Source organism: Gobio gobio (genome assembly GCF_949357685.1).
Source record: "Gobio gobio genome assembly, chromosome: 10".
Lineage (NCBI taxonomy): Eukaryota > Metazoa > Chordata > Actinopteri > Cypriniformes > Gobionidae > Gobio > Gobio gobio.
Window position 1 is genome coordinate 37,329,918 of NC_137116.1, and position 20,029 is coordinate 37,349,946.

At 38.1% G+C, this 20,029-nt stretch overlaps 1 protein-coding gene across 1 annotated transcript in view; it reads right to left on the bottom strand.

The window, feature by feature from the left end:
- The window catches only part of grid2 (glutamate receptor, ionotropic, delta 2), a gene marked incomplete at both ends in the record, with an annotated part of 524,276 nt that overhangs the window by 47,071 nt on the left and 457,176 nt on the right, over positions 1-20,029 (bottom strand). The window contains 2 exons of the mRNA XM_079827346.1: positions 12,627-12,822; positions 18,520-18,658. Coding sequence (XP_079683472.1) covers positions 12,627-12,822; positions 18,520-18,658 — 335 coding nt within the window. The remainder of the gene's footprint in view (positions 1-12,626; positions 12,823-18,519; positions 18,659-20,029) is intronic.

The window sequence follows — 20,029 nt, forward strand, 5'->3', positions numbered from 1 at the left end:
GTAATGGTTCTTCTGTTTTCCCTCAGATTCTCTCAATCTATTTGTGATGACAGCATGGATCAGTGGATGCATCTTGTCCATGGAGCAGGAAAATACAGGCTTCACTAAATCCTTGCAGAGATGGAAAGAAAAAGCTGTCAAAGTCCCTAGGACACAGACATCCTGACATTCTTAGCACTCACGGATATGAGTGCACACATGCACGTCTTTGAACGCATGCATGCTCACACACCCTGCTGTATAATCAGAGTGCTCCCCATCGCTCATGTGGCTGTCATTCGTAGTGCTCCATCTCTGGTCATCCTCACAGTTGCGACATACACACTTCATGAAGCCCCCTGTCCTCTGCATCAGGAGCGGCTGTGATGTGACATTTTATGCTTTTTACTCATGCTGAGATGACAAAGATATAGAGTTCCAGCAAGCCTGTCCTTTCACAACTGACAGCACACTTTCTTCTGACTTCAGAATAATTTAAGGTCGCACACTCTGGCTCCGTTCCAAAACCTAGCGAGCTTCCTCCGGGCAGTTTCTTAAGGCGTAACAGGCACACTCCAGATGGCTGATAGCATGTCGCTAAGCTAAAGGTCAATTAGCAAAATTTTTGAGGCAAAAATGTTTCATTGTACATTGTCAAAATTGTACCGATGCATGAAGCACAGCTCACAAAGAAGTCACTTTCAAGGTCAACCTGGTGAATCCATGACAAGCTATTCACGACAAGGACATTAACTATAACAATATCAAGTTTTAGTAAGTGGTCTAATTCTAAAGCGTCACAGCTATAACTAAACGAATCGGAGGAATGATAAAAACATTGGTAGCCAATCAGAATCCACCTGGATTTATAAGCTGGGGCATTTTAAGTGGCAGACGACATAACTGCAGTGTACTTATAATAATCATATATTGATGTGTAGATTAGTGTTGACAACTTGACTCTTTTGCTGTTTTCTTAGTAAGATGCTGTCAGAGCTCCTGAGATTTTCAAAGAAATTCCTCCTGTGTGAGGCATCTGATCTTATAAAAACTTAATTAAACTCTAAATCGAAAAAAATCATGAAGTGCATAAGTGTGCTGTGCAGATAAGCCAAGTCATGAATTTTGGATTTGGAAAAATGAAATCTGACCGGCATTTACAATGTCAGAAAAAAGCAATAATGTGTGTAACACACCAGCATTCACAATATGAGACAGTGGGAAAAGGTTTCACAGTGTCATTTGTGATTTGCTACTGTCATTTTTTCATAACTGCTAATACACACATGAATGCTCATGTTTTTTAGGTAATAACAAAAGGTTTATTCATGTGCATGGGATTCTGGGTGAGGCCCAGGTAGTATTTCTATGACTGGCCGTGTTCATTTTCACAAATATGTGCTGGAAAGAAAGAAATATTTAGGACCACTACCCCTTTTCTACCTCTCCTTCCTCGACCTGTGATGTATTATTTTCTTTGCTTTCCAAAAGTCCATTAAGGCCTGGCGGTGGGCCATCTTGTCTCCCGCAGACAAAGATAAAGATGTGGTGGAGGGATGCAGGGACAAACAGAATGAGAATGAGTAGGGCATCGCTGGAGTTTACCTCAAGAAAATACACGCACACACTCACCTCTTGCTCTGCAAACACACAGTCGCCACAAAATGTATTCGGCTGCTGACACTGCCGCCCCGTCCTTTTAATTCATTTACAATTCAATAATTGAACTTTGTCTCCTAAAAACAAACTGAAAAGAATGGTGGGTGGAGGGGCCATTCTCCTTCTCACGTCTCCGCAGGAATACAGAAGTGAAATTTAATGATCCAATTTGGGTCATCTTGCTGGCAGACCGGAGGGTTGTTGAGCTGGAGATTAAACTCATCCTTTAAAGGCTGTTTGTCTTTTGCTTTTTCTCACACTGATGTTTCTCCCTGCAAATTTATGCCCTCTGCATTAGTAATGCTCCCCCCATTTTTTTCCCCACGTGGAAGTGCTGCTGTGTGGGCTTTTCATTTCCCTGGTAATATAGCACATTTGTCATTAAGATTCACCGGAGTGACTCGTTAAGAATCTGATTGAGAATGTTTATCTGCATGAAGGAGAAACATCGCTCAGAGAACTGGCAATGTGAGCTGCAGAATTTACTTTTAAGTCAGCCGCTTCTACTTTAAAAAAGGAATTTCAGCCTTCGCAACAATTTAACCCTGTCATAATCCTTTTTTAAGTGTCACACCAGAAATAAGCCTCAGATAAAACACTGCCTTCCAAGTCCTCCTGGGAAGTTGCTACTAACAGGTTCGTAGTTCTGATGTGCGTAGAAAGTGATTTTGGATGTAATAAATGTTGTTGGGCAATGTATTTCTTTCTCACAAAAAGTAGTGTACGTTTTTGACTGTACTAAAACATCAAAAAATACCATATGTTATGCAGATAAATATGCAGATATTTAGAAAAGTTCACATACTCGTTTCTCCAAAAAACAATGCTACAGACAGTTATTTTACTTTGAAATATGCGTTCCGTGTCTGTTTTTGTTGTGGTCTGTGCGATAACGCACGTTGCCAATTCACCCACTAGTATTTCGACACCACAAGTTGCCAGTCGGCAGAAAACACAGCGTATTGCAGTCATGAAGTCACTTTATGGGGCGGCAGTGGCTCAGTGGTTCATGTAGGTTGTCTACAAACCGGAAGGTTGGTGGTTCAATCCACGGTTCCACCTGACCAAGTGTCGAGGTGTCCATGAGCAAGACACCTAACCTAATCTAAGCTGCTCCCGACGAGCTGGATGGTGCCTTGCATAGCTGACACTGCCATCGGTGTATGAATGTGAGGCAAGATGTAAAGCGCTTTGGATGGCCATGGGTCAGTTGAAAGCACTATATAAATGCAGTCCATTTACCATAACAACTGGGTCAGAGAGCGCAGATTCTACACGACCTAAAAAGCCTCTGCATTCATCTAAAAATCTCTATGAACATTAAAACGCAGATAAAACAACTCATAACCGCATACACACTGTGTGATTTATAATAGTCCTTCACGATTGTTCCTTGTCAGACTGTACGAACATGATCCCTGCTGTAAGCCATGTCACACTGTAAAGGTGATGATACATGGGGCAACTTTTTTGAGCAATGTTGCTGGGCAATGTTACAAAGCAATGTTGCTTGGCCCCTTTCCCATTGGGAATAGCCAACAAATTTCTATCTGGATACTTTAGATCGGTCATTGGTCCTGTGTCTTACCTGGTTGACAGGTGACAGCAACATTGCCTAGTAACATTGCTCAAAAAGTTGCCCTGTGTATCATCACCATAAGATCTAAGTTGTCATTCATGTCAGACTGTACGATAGTCAAGGTGCACTAAAAATGGACGCACGCAAGAACACTCGTCCAGGGTTTTAAAAATCAATCAATCACGCATTCGGTGACTGTGAGCTACATGCAGGGTTGAAATGGTGGCTACAAAGAAATCTCTAGCGCTCTCTATTTCGGTCATAGTTTGTCTTGAAAAAACGAAGATAATTTGATGGTCGTCGTAGGAGAAGTCACACTGCAGGACTGTGTGCCAAATCTTCTGACACTGCCAGAATTTCGTCTGAGGTCAAATTTGATCGCAGCGGTCATTAATCGGCTGTCGGTGAACATGTCAAACTAATGATCAAAGACTTCAGATTTTAGCCTAGGATCAGAGGAATCTTTTAGGATTTTCAAAATTTGTCTCAGATGGACAAATCGTGGCCAAAATCTAAAAAACTTTAACCCTCTGGAGTCTGAGCTAAGACTCCTCAACTTCCATTGTCAATTGCGCTCGTTCCTGTTGCCTGTCCTCAAACTGGAAACCTGCATGAGCGTCCAGTCTGAGCAGGAGGGGGCGGGACAAACAATATTTTGAATTTGGACTGCAGTACCCATTTCAACCACTAGCTGTCAATTTTACATACAGCCCCTTTAAGGCCCTGATATACTCACGACGAAGTTCTTATTCGTTCTTCGCTTAGGGGTAAAACGAAGTTCAAAAAACGTGACCTGCAATACACTGTTAGCAAACATCCAATGCCACCCACTCTGTTGAGAGTGAAGTTTAGAAGTTCAGAATATGTAAATATCTGCTGCACGCTTTCCTCTTAATAACAACATAAACACACAACAAAATTGTGAAAACTGTAAGCATTTTACTAAAGCATAATAAAAGTATCTGATCATAGCAATGTGGATGTTTGCACAAGCTCTGCAATTTGGCACTCTAGTAAAGTCACGTTTATTTATATAGGACTTAAAATCAAACGCTTAAAATCAAGCAGCTTTACCGTATTAAACATGAAAAACAGTGTGATGTAGCGTTCACACCGGACGCGAATGACGCAAATAATTTGCGCTATTCGCGTGAAGTTGGACGCTTGAACATTATGAGTTTACTCGCTTCATTCGCGCGTGACATTCACTTCACAACAGACGCGAATTCGCGTCATGGCAGGGGCTTCTGCCAGCCGGCTCGCCTCGTTGAGAAATGGCTGACATGGACTGTGTTTACACTTTTTTGTTAAAATCTACTGTTAATGTGTGACAAAACGTAGTTTTAAGACTTTTTCAGGCGATAATGTAGTTGTTTAAAGCTCAAATCTATGGTTTATTTATAAAAAGAGTGCCTATTTGAACATTTTATATGCCGTTTTCGGAGTTGTGAGCTCCAGTGGATCAGCGGCGCTCCACGCTCGTTAACCCCGGTGAGAGTAGCCTTTCCTTGGCTAGTCCTTCTGCTGTCTGCCGCTGGCTTTGATGTCTCTGTGGTGTGTCTCGAGCTATAATTCGTCTTGTGTATATGTAACGGGCAATCTTTGGTCTCATGGATCTATAATTTGTTCCCTGGCAAATCGTTTAGACTGAGGGCAAAGTGAAGTTCCATTACTTTTTTATTTTTAGGCTATAACTTTACGTTACCGTTGTAGCCGACTAGCACTGACTTTGAATGTGTGACTGAATTGTTTGCTTTATTTCATGTATAGCTTATTATACCTTTTACTTATACTTTTGTATTAATGATCATACATAAACTTGCATTTAACAAAAAGAGACTGGGTTGTGTTTCATGTCATTTAATGTTATCACAATGATAATCATATTGTCTGAACCAGATATTAATATACAGATTTTGTCCTCATTGTTGTCACTACTAGAGCAAGCTCCTGATTGGTAAACACGGCACGAATATCCGGCAAAGTTCAGATTTTTCAACTCGGGCGATACCCGTCGCCTCATTCGCGTGAATCGCACCGCAGAATGTCTATTTGTGTCTTTGCATTGACTTAACATGTAAATCAATCGCGTCATTCGCGTCCGGTGTGAACGCACCATTAGTGTCTCATTTCATCAGAAGTACAACTTCATTTTCTACTATAAAAGCAGCTCTCCAGCGTGTTTTTGTTTTCACTCGACAGACTGAACAGGCCAAGTAAACAGGAAAAGATTTCCATGTGAAAGAAGGCAGAGCCTCAGAGCACACCCACCTATTACGTAAAAGCCACGGACTGTAGTACAAATGTGTTTACCAGACGTAGCAAACTTTTTTCCGGAAAGTTTGCTTTGGAAAACGGTTTCGAACTCCCAAAACGACCTCGAAACGAACTTCATTTAGGCTTGATTTTGTAAGAAATGACATCACATCAGTTCATTCTTCAATTTCGCTTGAAGTATATCGGGGCCTTTATATGCTTTGTGGTCAAATATGGATGCAAAAACCCCTCAGTTTCTATCAAGGTTCCAAACAATCTGATCAGAAACCAGCTGATAATCACTTCCATTGCTTCGATACGCTGCCTCGAAACTTGCCAATCACACTGTAATGATACAGAAGATGTGCGCATATATGGAGGGGTGCGGTTAAAATGAAAAGCTCAGCAGCGGTGTCTCAGTCACCACAGAGCTAGAGTAAAATAATAATGCGGTTAGGTGAGGTGTGTAATTCAAAGCACTTTAATGAATAACTTGCAACACGGAACATGTAGGGACATGCAAAAGCACTTGACTGCATGACATCACTGTATGCCCATAAGGTTCCAGTTTTATTACTGCTAACAGATTCTCTATTTAGCAAGTTTTCCTCGCAGGATGGGAGTCAAGAGAGACTGATATAGGAAGTGAGCAGTAAAAAGAGTTTCGTAAAAAATATATACTCTCCATGCAGTCAGATGTCCTGCCAAGTAGATTCAGCACTCTGAGCTTAGCATTTCCCGAAGTTCAGACAGATAATGGGGCCTAATTTCCTTTTAGATCAACCCTCCTCAACTTATTTTAATTTCTGTTTTGCTCAATAAATTGCTGTATATGAATACAGGTGCATTTAATGGCATATACATATCAGACCCATCAAATACAGCTTCACAATTAGTGCCACTTTCTATCTCTCTCTTTTTGTTGCAATCCTCTTATCTTATCTGAACACGTATCCTCTCTCTCTGGGTCTTTCTCTGGTCCACCCCTTCTCTTGAAGCTCTAACACCAGCTCATTTCATCAGATGCCTATAGCAACAATGCTCCACTAAATCTATCAGGAGGAAGAAGATAAGTCTCGGCTAATTCCAGTTAAAGCAGCATTTCCATTCTACCTCTCCTCCTCTTTTATTTGCATCTTACCTGTGATGTCCAGTCTCAATTATCTTCCCCTTCCACATTTCCTACACACACTCTCTCTCTCTTCTCCTTTTGGCGTACAAAGTTCTTTTATTTTGCTCTTTTTATTTTTTTTCCTGCTCTCTCTCTCTCTCTCTCTCTCTCTCTCTCTATGAGTGTTGTGAGTGGAGTAGGGTTGATGCAGTATAAGGACTAATATAAAGAATATTTAATTTATTTATATATTTAATTTAAGTGTGAAAGTCTATGATAGCTAGGCATTCCATTTCTGAGGAATTCTGCAGAATTGTCTTATGGAGTTCTGTGTGGGCCTGAATATAACCTTTTTTGCCCTACAAAACAACAAATTAATGATAAACACAGCAAGTGTTCTGGGACTGACCTGTTCACAGGCTGTAAAAATACACAGATTGTGCATGCAATTAACTCTTTCCCGCCATTGGCGGAATTTTCCGGCTTTCTGTGTTACGCTGTTATATGGTAGGGGGCGCTATGATGTTCTGAAAGAGTACAGAATCTCCTGATCAAAAGACATGTGAAGAAGAAGCAGAAACAAGCAAAAGCATATGTAAGCAGATGCATATCTAAAATAATGCGATCACCAACATTAAACAACATATAAATCAAAAAGGACTAATGTTACTGAATTAAATGCCAGCTCATGACGAGGTATAGAATTGTGTAAGCTTTGGGGGTGTTAATGGACTCGATCCACTCCACCTATTATTGGATCATCGTTGTGAATCCTATCTGGATGTAGTATTTGATAAAAGCATGACTCTCTCAGCTTTTTGCTCAAAATGTTGATTTTTTTAATGAAACACTCACAGAATGCATTAAGCTAGAATAAAGCAGTTTTTTCAGATATTCATACAACAAAATATTCTGGGGGACATGAAAATTTTGTGAAATGGATCAAAAATGCTTGACAAAAGCATTTGTGTCATTTTAAAAAGACAAATTGTTTTAGTCCAAATGAAACACCTGATAGTTGGAAACAGTTGTTGAGCTGGAAACACTACAAAACGCACAGAGATTCGGTGGCCTTTTTAATCACTGTTAATTAATTTGCATTAATTTAATGCAACCACTGTATGTAATGTATAATGTAATCACTGTCAGTTTGAACAAATAACCCCCTTTAACAAATAACCACTAAACATTCTCCACAGTACTGTCTCTTGGATTCAAATCAGAGTTTAATGCCGCTATTAAAACACTCTGTTTCTTATAAAGATGAGATTAACACAAAGTAATTCACACCTCTATTAACAAAGGTCTAAATATCTGCAAATCAACAACAGCAATTTCTCGTGATAAGTGGTGAGCAGGTGCACACGATGAGCGTTGTGACTCTAAACACTGTTCTACGCAAACACAGCGGCTCTCTTTGATCTTCGTGGAAATTTCTCAAACGCACCAAGCAGGTGTTAAAGAGTTTTAATCTTTCCCAAAGAGCATGCCTCCTCATGCGTTCACGTTGCCTCAGCTGGTGATGACTCAAATCTCATCATTACGCTTTCTAAACAATCACCGTCCGACTTCCCACATACACTGCACTGTTTTGTGCTGTTCGGTGTGACAACGCGCTAATGAGCAAGCTGAGAATGAAATGATAAATAAGTGTTTGTGTAATGAGAAGAGCGCAGCTCTTTGTATTGGGTGTTTGTGTGAATCTGGGGAATGAAGAATGAACGAAGGAAAGATCATTAGATGCCCTCTATAATGAGAATTCACTTGAATATTTTGTCATCAATGACTCACACTCTGATCGTTTCAAATCCATATGGCTTTCTTTATTCTGTGGAAAAACAAGTTGTGGTTGCTGTTTTCCATTCAATTATTTTACAATGAAAAGAAACCAAAGCTTTAAAACTTCAAAAAGGACACAAAATCATCATAAAAGCGCCATAAAAGGGGTCCTCATGCTAAATATTTAAAATCATCTGAAGCTATACGATCTGAATGATTCGTTCATGAATCACTGGGCAGTTCAACTCACTGATTCAATAATAAACTACAATAGTAGTGAATAGTTAAACATACTATAAACCTTCACGTGGATTCAGAATATATAAGCCATATGAAAAAAACCCCCAACCTTTTATTCAGCAAGGATGCACTATATTTTTCAAAAGTGACAGTAAAGATATTTATAATGTTAAATAAAATAAAAAAAGCTATTTGAAAATAAATGCTGAAGAATAAAATTACATTTTAAAATGTATTTAAATAAAACAAACTGCTATTTTAAATTGTAATATTTCACAATTATACACAATTATATTTTGAGTTTTTTTAAATAAAAAGCTTACCAACCCCAAACTTTTGAATGGCATTATATTGAGCCATATGTGAGATTTTAAGACACTTTTATGGTTATTTTGTGTCCTTTTTAGCACTTCAAATCTTCAGTAGCAATTCATTGTCAATGCATAGAAAAGTCATACAGGCTTGGAACGGTGAAAGAACTTTCACTTTTGGGCAAACTCCTTCTTACATCTGTCTTTCTTCCCATCTACCTCCATCTTCCTCCCACCTCCCTCTGTGCTTGAGTCTTCTTCTCTCTTTCAGGCGATGGCCATGCTGGCCATATAAGCCTTAGATAATGAAGTCTGTGTATGGTGAAATATGATTGAAATCCTTTTAGTGCTGGCTTATATCGACTGTCTTGTTTGCAGTCAAAGGCACCTCTCTCTCTCTCTCTCTCTCTCTCTCTCTCTCTCTCTCTCTCTCTCTCTCTCTCGCCTTCTCGACACCCCCTCCCGCTCCCCTCTTTCCATCATGTTTTGATGTCAACTAATGGTCTATGTACAAAATTCTCCTCCAGTGGGTACTGAGCTAGACATAATGGGGATATCTCATCTTATGACCTGAAAAATGTCTTCCTAGGACGCAGACCTTCTCATGTCCTTCTCCGAGTGCTACAGTTTCCAGGCCAAAGCCAATTTGATTTCCTAGTCATGGACAGGAAAACACAGACCATTGTTGTAATATGAAGTAGTTTAAGATTAATTTAAAGGGATAGTTCACCCAAAAATGAAAATTATCCCATAATTTACTCACCCTCAAGCCATCCTAGGTGAATATGACATTCTTCTTTCAGACGAATACAATCGGAATTATATTAAAAATGTCCTGGCTCTTCCAAGCTTTATAAAGCTTTCCAAAATTTAAAGACCAAAAAAGTGTACCCATCCATTAGAAAAGTAATCCATACGGCTTCGGGCGGTTAATAAAGGCCTTCTGAAGCGAATTTATGTTTTTTTGTAAGAAAAATATCCATATTTAACACGTTATAAAGTAAAATATCTAGCTTACGGCAGACCGCCTTCCATATTCAACTTACGAAGAAAGTCTAATGCCTCTCGCAGTTCAAAACGCTTACGCTACGTCCGACGTCATCGTCGCGCCAGTTACGCTTTTTTTGGTACGATGAATATGGAAGGCGGTCCGTGTATTACTTTTATAATGGATGGATGCACTTTTTTGGGCTTCAAATTTTGGGCTGCCATTCACTGCCATTATAATGCTTGGTGAAGCCATGACATATTTTAATATAACTCCGGTTGTATTTGTCAGAAAGAAGAATGTCATATGCACCTAGGAAGGCTTGAGGGTGAGTAAACCATAGGGTAATTTTCATTTTTGGGTGACCTATCCCTTTAAGGATGCAATGTCTCTGGAAAATATTCTGAAAGTTTACAACCATATTCTTTTTTATAGCAGTTTTGTAGTTCAGTCAAATTTGCTAATATTGAACAAATTAAAACAATAAATGAAAAGTGAACAATTAGCATAAGAGCCATTTTTAAGTTATAACTTGATAAAAGTTACAGTAGTCACTCAATATAAAAAGATAATTGTTACCATGACAGATTTTGAGTCATAGCAACTACATATTCTAAGTTTAGTCAAGTAATTTACTTAAAACAATTAAGCAAACAAATTCAATTAAAAAAAACATGCAAACTGTGGCCTTCGTTTTTTCATTTTTAGTTCCAGGGACACCTAATTTTTTACACTTTATAAAACCTATGAAAATTCATGAAACACATTCATCTTGAGTGTAAGTATTAATGTTTTGCAATGTGGGCGAAAATGTGCCATAAAAATAGAAATCTTGTATGCTCCGCTCATGAATTATGAAAGCATCTTCCTTAGCACAGAAATGAAATTCCCAGTCTGCTCCTATTATTGAAAAATGAGACAAACAGGGCCTTTCAGCATTAGCACATGACTAGCTCAGAGAAGAGATGAATACAATTGAGAATAAACATTGTAAATATTTGCTGGGGAAATCAGAGCAGATGTTTGTCCAGTGTACAGACACTCCTTTATTATCAATCTCACAAGCTGCGACAAGTCCTGCTGTTACACAACGAATTCTACGGCTGTTCTTTGAATCTTTAAAGGGATAGTTCACCCCCCCAAAAAATGAAAATTCATCATCAATTACTCTGTGTCACATTGTTCCAAACATTTATTTTATTTTATCTTTAATTTTAGCTATTTTTCTACATGTTATTTACTGTTCCCCACAAAAAAAGTTCTTATATGGTTCTAGAAGACAAATAAATATGGGCTACTTTTTTTGGAGCTTGACAGCCCCTGTTCCTCATTCACTTTATGCAGAAGCTCTGACATTTTGCTAAATTTCTTTGTTGTTTCATGGAAGAAAGTCAATAACTAAATGATGACAACTTTAATTTTTGTCTGAAAATTCTATCAAGAACATTTGCTTGTGCCTGTGAAAAGTCTGCGAGGCTATTTATGAAATAAATGAGAAGAGGAAATGTCAGAGAGGCAGAGAGAATTCTGTTACCAAGAATCCGCCACGTTTCCTTTAGAAATGGAAAATAAATATTTTGTCCTTTGTTGAGTATTCTTAAACCCTTTATTGTCGCAGAGTACAATATGTGCCTCTATTTGTCGAAAGCCAGTTCATGATTTATATTAAGATCACTGTTTTTGCACATCAAAATAGTATGTGCCAAAAAGTCAACATTGTCTCAGTTGGGAATAGTTGTTTTAAGGCAATTTTGCATACTTGTACACCTACACACTATTTTAAATGCTGTTGGAGCATTAATATTATTGCGTTGATGACAATTGACAGATTACCCAATGTATTTACAAATTAACGGCAGTTCAACATTAGCATTTCAAATTTAAAATGCAAAATGTATTTCTCTGTCTGCACAGTATGTCCAGAATTGTCGGTTTTAACAATTATACATTTCCGTGCATCATTGCTTGCAAAAATTTAAGTATACTTGGGGAAAAAAATGAAATCACGTTGGCTTGTTTATTAGTTGTTGTATGGCAACAATGATCTAAACGGCATCATATGTAAAGCTGAAGCACTTTTTGATTAAATGGTCGAAATGTAAATCATGTCATGGCCATAAATAATGAGAGAAACTCCAGAAGCAGGTCACTAGGGGGCGCTCTGAAGCCTACACGCTACTGAGGGAGACAGGCAGGCGAAACAGAAGAGGCAAAGGAAAGAGAGGCTGAAGGAGGGTGATGCCTCTGGCAAGACTGACAGAGGTGTCACCTTGTCATACAATATTTAACCGAACACCTGTGAGATGATATCGTATTAACAAAACACTCTAGTCAGCCATTTACTCTTTAGTATTCTCTCAAGATCTGAAGGCGGCGCAGCTTCTCTGCCTTCATATTCACTTGCCCACCAGCCTTTTTAATTGCAGTGCTCGAGCTCGTTTAAAATTCCAAATGAAAACACGCTTGGAAGAGAGGAATAAAAAAAAAAAATTTGCGGGTTAACAAATAAGGCATTAACCCGCACCTAATTAGTATGGGAATTCAGTAGGGGAATTCTCAGAGTTAAATCACTCATAACTCAAGCACCATTAAGTCACATTAGCGCATTTTTGCTTTGATATCTCTATTCAGAGAACATTAGCGCTATCTTCACAAACCGTTGCTTAGTTAAGCACTGTAATTAGATAAACGGTGGCGGTAGTCACAGCGCCCGGAGCGTCCTACCTTCCGAATGCCTTCTTTTGATTCCTCCACGTTGTTTTCAGCTCCTCCTGTCCGGTTGATCATCCTCCACATCTGTGAGTACATCGGGTCCCTCTCGAAAGGGTTCATGCCTTTACTGCGGACCTGGTCGTAGACGGAGGAGTCCAGAACCGTGCCGTATGGCAAGTCTGTCTGCTTAGCCAAGTCCTGCAGTGACCTGTAGGGGAACAATAAACATTTTCAAATCAAAACTATTTAGAAACAACATTATTAGGTTGATGCCTGGGGGCATGATAATTTAACGATTAAAACATTATTTGCTAAATCTACAAAGTGAATGCATGAATACCCACACGTTTGAGCTTAATTGTGCCAATGTAAGTGAGTATAAATCTATCCAGCAGCTCCGCTGCACAGACGCTCACCCACTTATGTTATGTCGAATACTGTTTATTCAGCAATGTGTGTTAATATCTTACATCTAATTAAAAGTTAGCCAACCAAGGGACATTAATTCCCTGCAGTAATATTTATATTAAGCAAATAATTGGAAAACACAATAAAGATGAAGCCTTCTCAGTTTCCCAGCATCAAAATAGTGCAGCTCATCAAAGCGTTTCAAAAGTCTCACTTCATTTAGAAAACTGATAAGGATACAAATGAGTGCTTTTGCATTGTATCAATATTCAACACGATCAACTATATAATACTGTTTCTATACATTCGAGCAGTTCGTCACTGACAGCTGGGCCCATGGGTTGGTGTCGTTGAGATTCACACAGATAGTCAGACTGACCTCTAATTTATCAAATATTATTACATCAGACAGCTGTCATCGTCTTCTAGTACTTAACTCTGCTAGCACCCTTTGAAGCTTTAATGAACTTGCCTACAAACGTTAATCTTTTATTGCTCCCAATTAATCTCGGCACTTAATCCCCGCCCCTCCCTAAGAATTATAGTTATGTATTGGGTGTCATTTGCATGGAGAATAGCCATAAAAATGACCGTGAGTCTGCAGTACTATAAAACACCACCGCGGGCTACTGAACAATGCAGGTCCGGTCTGTGACATTACACTTTCAATGCGAATGCAAGTCCTTTATCTCTGTGGTCTATTCTGTGGGTCACTTAGTAAAACAGCACTAAAAGCAGTTTTCGCCCATGTGTTGATGTATTTCTTATTAAAACCTTCTTATTAAAGCTTATGCAATTCTTATGCTTCTTGTGCAATGCTTACAGTCATTTGTTAAATAATTTACATGTATTTATAATATAATATATACACTATGGTTCAAAGTTTCGTCCGGGGTCTTAGAACACTAAAACTTTTATTAAGCAAGGATGTATTAAATTGATCAAAAGTGAAGTATTGATCAAAAGTAAAGACAATGTTACAAACATTTCAAATGAATGATTTTCTTTTTAACTTCATCAAAAACTGTTTTTAACATTTACAATAATAAGAAATGTTTAATGAGCACATTTACATAGTTTAACAGCATATTAGAATGATTTCTAAAGGATCATTTGACACTGAAGACTGGAGAAATTATGCTGGGAATTCAACCATCACAGGAATGAATTACATTTTAAAATATATTAAAATAGAAAACAGTTATTTTAAATTGTAATTATATTACACAATATTAATGTTTTACTGTATTTTGAGCTGTATTTTAATGCAGCTTTGGTGAGCATAAAATACTTCTTTCAAAAGCATAAAAAAAGCTTACATACCCCAAACTTTTTAATAGCTATCATATTTGTTAAAACTTTAGTTTAGGGTCCAATTCTCACTATTAACTAGTTGCTTATTAGCATGCATATTACTAGTATATTGGCTGTTATTTGTACTTATAAAACACATATTACTGCCTTATTCAACATCCCTTAATCCTACCCAATTGCTACCCAATACATTCTCATTCTAGAGAGTATCGGATTAGAGAAAATTCATAATTATTTTAGGGTTATTTTCTTGAAAGAGAACATTTTGGCAAATTTTGAAAGCATCCATCAACTTTTAGGAGTACACTAGCATACAGAATACCTCAAAGCTTAATATCATGCACTAAAAGTCTTTCAGTGTTGAACGAGTAGACTGAATGTGGTTTAGCAGATCTACAATATTTATAGATTCAGTTTGACTGTATTTTAATCTATCTCTTTAATTTTTAATACTAGTGAAACATTTGCAAAGCAGCAATGTGTTCTTGTTACTGCAAATGTCAATTAGCCTTAAGAATAGCAATCTATCTGTGTATACGCTTTTTCACACCCTTTATAGGTGACCATCTGGCGGCATTCAAATGCATAGCTGATCTCTTTGCTTTGCCCAGGAAAACTGTCATCTGTGGCACCAAGTGACTGTGACTAGCCAGACCGCAGGCAAACTGTGAGTGCAGAAAAAAAAAACAAATCTCGAGAAGCCTGTAGCCTGGCCCTCCTTCACCTTCACAGATGGACGAATCTCACAGCCATGTTTAAAAAACCGACACATACGGAGCCGCATTGTACAATCTGTTTCCTAAACCATTTTTATATTTCACAATATGCATGAATATTCAAATGCACTTCCTTACAAGGGCACATTGTATGCAGATTTAAACATTAAGGCTGCAGTAGAGTCTTTATTACTTTTCTCTGTTAAAAAAGCAAATTGAATGGCATTTTCATGCTGTTTTGTGATAAAAGTGAACATCAGTGATGGGTTTCGTTTTTTGCTAAGCTGTATTACATCCAGAAAATCAGTGGCACAGTCTTGCAAATCACTCAAAACAATAGCAATCAGCACAAACAAGACACAACTGAAGTGTTTTCCACACTCACAAGATAATAAATCCTCTCTCTAAACATCTACAGCTGAATCTGAGCCATCACAGCATGTACATAATGCAAGACAAAAATAAAAAATATTACACTTCCACGGTTAAATTTTACTCTGCAGGCAATGATTTGCGCTTTTGATACGTACCTCAGAATTCAGCCTTGCCGCAAAAGTTTCACATAAACGCACTCAATATCAAATAAGTACAAAAGTGTTCGTCTGAATTCCTTGAGGAACAGCCTGATGAATGAAACGAGTGAATGTATAGATTTTGTGTTAACTGGTTAAGAGCTATGTGGGGTAAGTGAGAGTTGTCGATAAGTTGATGTTGCTCTGATTTAATTAACACTGGGTTAGGATCAGTAAAGTCGATAAAAAGAGACTGATGAACTCTTTTTGTCCCGTATCCATCGGGCTTAAAATTCTCACAGCAACAGAAGAATATGATACTAAACAGACTGTAGCGACTTTAAATCTATTAGGTAATGAAACTCCTCTCAAGACAAAACTATCTAATTGTGAACTCCCCCCACCACCTAGTTGGTCTCATAAATCTTTCAGCTCTTCCTGACTGAATTGTGTATTTTAAATACAACAGACCCCTGGGTGCGGAGTTTAGGCTGTAATTATTTCTGTAATGACCCTGCCATCGTCTACACATTAAAAGATAATACATTTAAATTTATGGAAATCCTAATTAGGTGCATAGAGCTAGAATCAAGCGATCTAAGCACAGGCTCATTAATGATAATCGAATGCAAAGAAAAATAAACAAACTGTGATCTTGAAAAAATAAATACTAAATACTATCATTTTCCCTAGTAACACCCCCTCCCCAAATCGCCTACATGGATATTTGACGAGGATTGTTACAAGCGCAATTAACTCTATCACTGCTAGTCATCGCTGAATTTGATTAACCGCATGTGAGTTCAACTATATGACTGCTGGGAACCGGTGAATCTGATTAGTCTGATAAGTGCATTTGATTAGTGACATCTCATAGTGGGCGGAGTCAGGACAGTGACTTGCAATGGAGTTGTGCGTTTCATTTGCACTGTTCAAGTGCACTAAACCAAAATCTGGTATTAACTGTTTTGCAAAGTTTAAACAAGGTAAAAAATGTAAATATATATTTACATTAAATATATATATAAAATAATGGAGAGTCCTCATAAGCCACATATACAAGCATGTGTGTGTGTGGGTGTAGAAGATCTCCTGCAGGCATGCAAACTCCTTGTATTAATTTCCTGTGGCACAAATTAGATCTATCATTCCAGTGAGAATGACGTCAGACATCTTTGCACCGGTAATTCATTCTGCCTGATTGAGAGCAAAGAGACAGACAGAAAACGGGTCCTTCTTATGTTTTAAGGTGATTTTTGAAGTGTTTATAATGAGTAAATTGAATTTATGACGGAACATTTCAAACATTCTCCAAATTGTGGCTGCCGCTCATCCTGTTATGAAAATTATGGCCTTCTGTTATTAGCATTCAAGAGTCAAAGAATATGACATTTCTATGAACAGTAGTTAAAAAAACAAACAAGCAAAACAAACAAAAATGTGAAGGGCTTATATGGAATTTGTGATTAGTCTTGTCAAGCATTAAAAAAACCCAACAAATTAAGAATGTTATAAAGGAATCGAATGACTTTGTTATTTAAATGGCAGTACACTATTAGTTTGAGGTGGTGCAATGGTACTGATCAGAATGAATTTTCTGTATATTCTATCCCCCTATACTAACCCTATCCCTAAACCTACCCATCAAAGAACACTTTCAGCATTTGTTGAAAAAAGAGAGAGAAAAAAAACACTGTTTAGTATGTTTTTTTGGTTTACGAGGACACAGGAAGTGATACCTATGTCATTATACACATTTATGCCCTCTATAAATATAAAGCTATATATATAAAGCTATAAATACTAAAACATGACCCTATAATAACCCACACTTTAACCTTAACTCTAACAGAAAATTTGTTGCATTTTTATGATTTAAATTTTTTTTGCCTATTTATTTGGTCAGTTTTGCTGTTTTGTCAGGTTTAGCTCCGTTCTGAGCACGCTCACTCACACGCACACGCACACGCGCACGCACACACACACACACACACACACACACACACACACACACACACACACACACACACACACACACACACACACACACACACACACACACACACACACACACACACACACACACACACACACACACACACACACACACACACACACACACACACACACACACACACACACACACACGCACACACACACACACACACACACACACACACACACACAGGGGTGTTTTTGTGAAATGTGAGGACATTCCATAGGCGTAATGGTTTTTATACCATACAAACCGTATTTTCTATCCCCCTACACTGCCCCTGCCCCTAAACCTAACCCTCACAGGAGACTGTGCAGTTCACTTTCTGTGAAAAAAAACTCATTCTGTGTGAAATATAAGCATTTTGAAAAGTGAGGACATGGGGAACGTCCTCATATTTCACCCTCTTTTTGTAATACCTATGTCATACCCATGTCATTATACACATTTGTGTCCTGATATTTCACAAAAACATGCCCACACACACACACACACACACACACACACACACACACACACACACACACACACACACACACACACACACACACACACACACACACACACACACACACACACACACACACACACACAGAAGTCTGAGCACCATGAAACCGTGTTGAGGTCCATTTACACACAGCTTGGAATTGTGTGTTTATGTGACTATATTAGACACAATCTGATTTGTTCTTTTCGAGTTTATTTTTGTGTAGCTTATGAATAGGACAGATGTTTTCACTTGAAGAATGCTGTCAATTAAAACCGTTCCTATCCAAATCTAATCAACGCTCCCTCCCATTATTGTCTTTGTAAGTAATGCTTAAACTACACAGAACATTCAAGTCAGACAGAAGTCTGAAAGCTGCAACTTGTTTGTTGTTTTGTTATTGTGAGGGTGATTATTACAGTGTTTGATGCTAGCTGCAAGAGTGACACTTCGTATAAATGCGTGTACTCACTGAATGGAGTTCTCGATGCGGGAGATGGTGAGGAAGGCAGCCAGATTTGCTGTGTAGGAGGAGATGACTATCAGAGCAAAAAGCCACCAAACCCCCATCATCATCCTTGTAGCCAAAGTCGTGTAGGGCACCTCACCACCTGTAGAGGGAACGGGAGAAAAGAGCAAACAGAAAAGGCTGATGACTGTGCTGTCTCTGAAACTAGACGCGTAAGCTTTTAAAATGACTATCTTTTTTAGAAAAGATCAATCTGGCACCAAAATCTCGCTTAGTTCATCACATGATGGATTAACAGAGTCAGTCAGGCATATTTTACTCTTCAGAAATGACACAACCTTTGTTATGCTTTCTAATTTTGTTGGTATTAGGCTTAAATTAGATCTGTGTCTCTGTTTGTTAAACAGTGATTCTTCATTTTATTTACTGACTTTAATGCTTCCAAAGCTGAGACCTCTGGTTCAAACCAAAGAATTGTGTGTGTAAATAGTTGTTTCTTGTTTAAAAGATGCATCTAAAAAAATAAAAAATAAATAAACACTTGTTCAAGTTAAGCTTAAAACTTAATTTTAAGACATATTCTCTAATTATACATGTCTGGATATTTAATAAGATAATATATTCAATATTATCCCCTTTTGACCTGTGGACCAATAAACACCAACATGAAACATAAAATTCATCATATTTTAATCATACTTATGAACCATACTTTAAATATATACAGTATGTGAACTAATCTTGGAGATTTTGAAGGGAAACCACATACTGTAACAATGAGCAATGCAGTAATAATGTAGAAAAAAAGGTAAGATGATAGGATGGAGTCTTCAAAAACTTATTTGATTCTTTTTGTTGGTTGCAGTGGTTGTATCTGAGTATGTGTATATATGTCTGAGTGTATTTGCTGGTTTTGATAAATATATGACCGTGTGCATATCGCATCAAGCCATAAGAGTGTGTGTGTGTGTGTGTGTGTTGCCGTGTATTCACTCATTTCACATTCACTGTTGCTGTTTTTCACTTAAACTAATGAAAAACTAAAATGACAGTGTATGGTCACAACATTGAAGACATCAAAACATATTAATACTATTAATAATTAATAAACTTTAATGTTCATAATAATGCCCATCGCTCTGTATTTTATCTTTGAAAACGCTTGCACACATTTCACAACCTATCACACTAATTAATGAGGTTCTTGCTGATATTTTTTAAACACCTAGGGCCCTATTTTAACGATCTGAAACGCAAGTGTCAAAGCGCGAAGCGCAAGTAACTTTGTGGGCGGGTCTCGGCGCTGTTGCTATTTTCCCGGCGGGATAAATGGCTCTTGCGCCCGGCGCAAATCTAAAATGGGTTGGTCTGAAGTAGCTTCATTATTCATAGGTGTGGTTTGGGCGTAACGTGAATAAATCAATCAGAGCGTCATCCAACATTCCCTTTAAAAGCAGGTGCGCAAGTTCCATTATGGATTGCTATTATTATGGCGTATTTACCAGGCGCACGC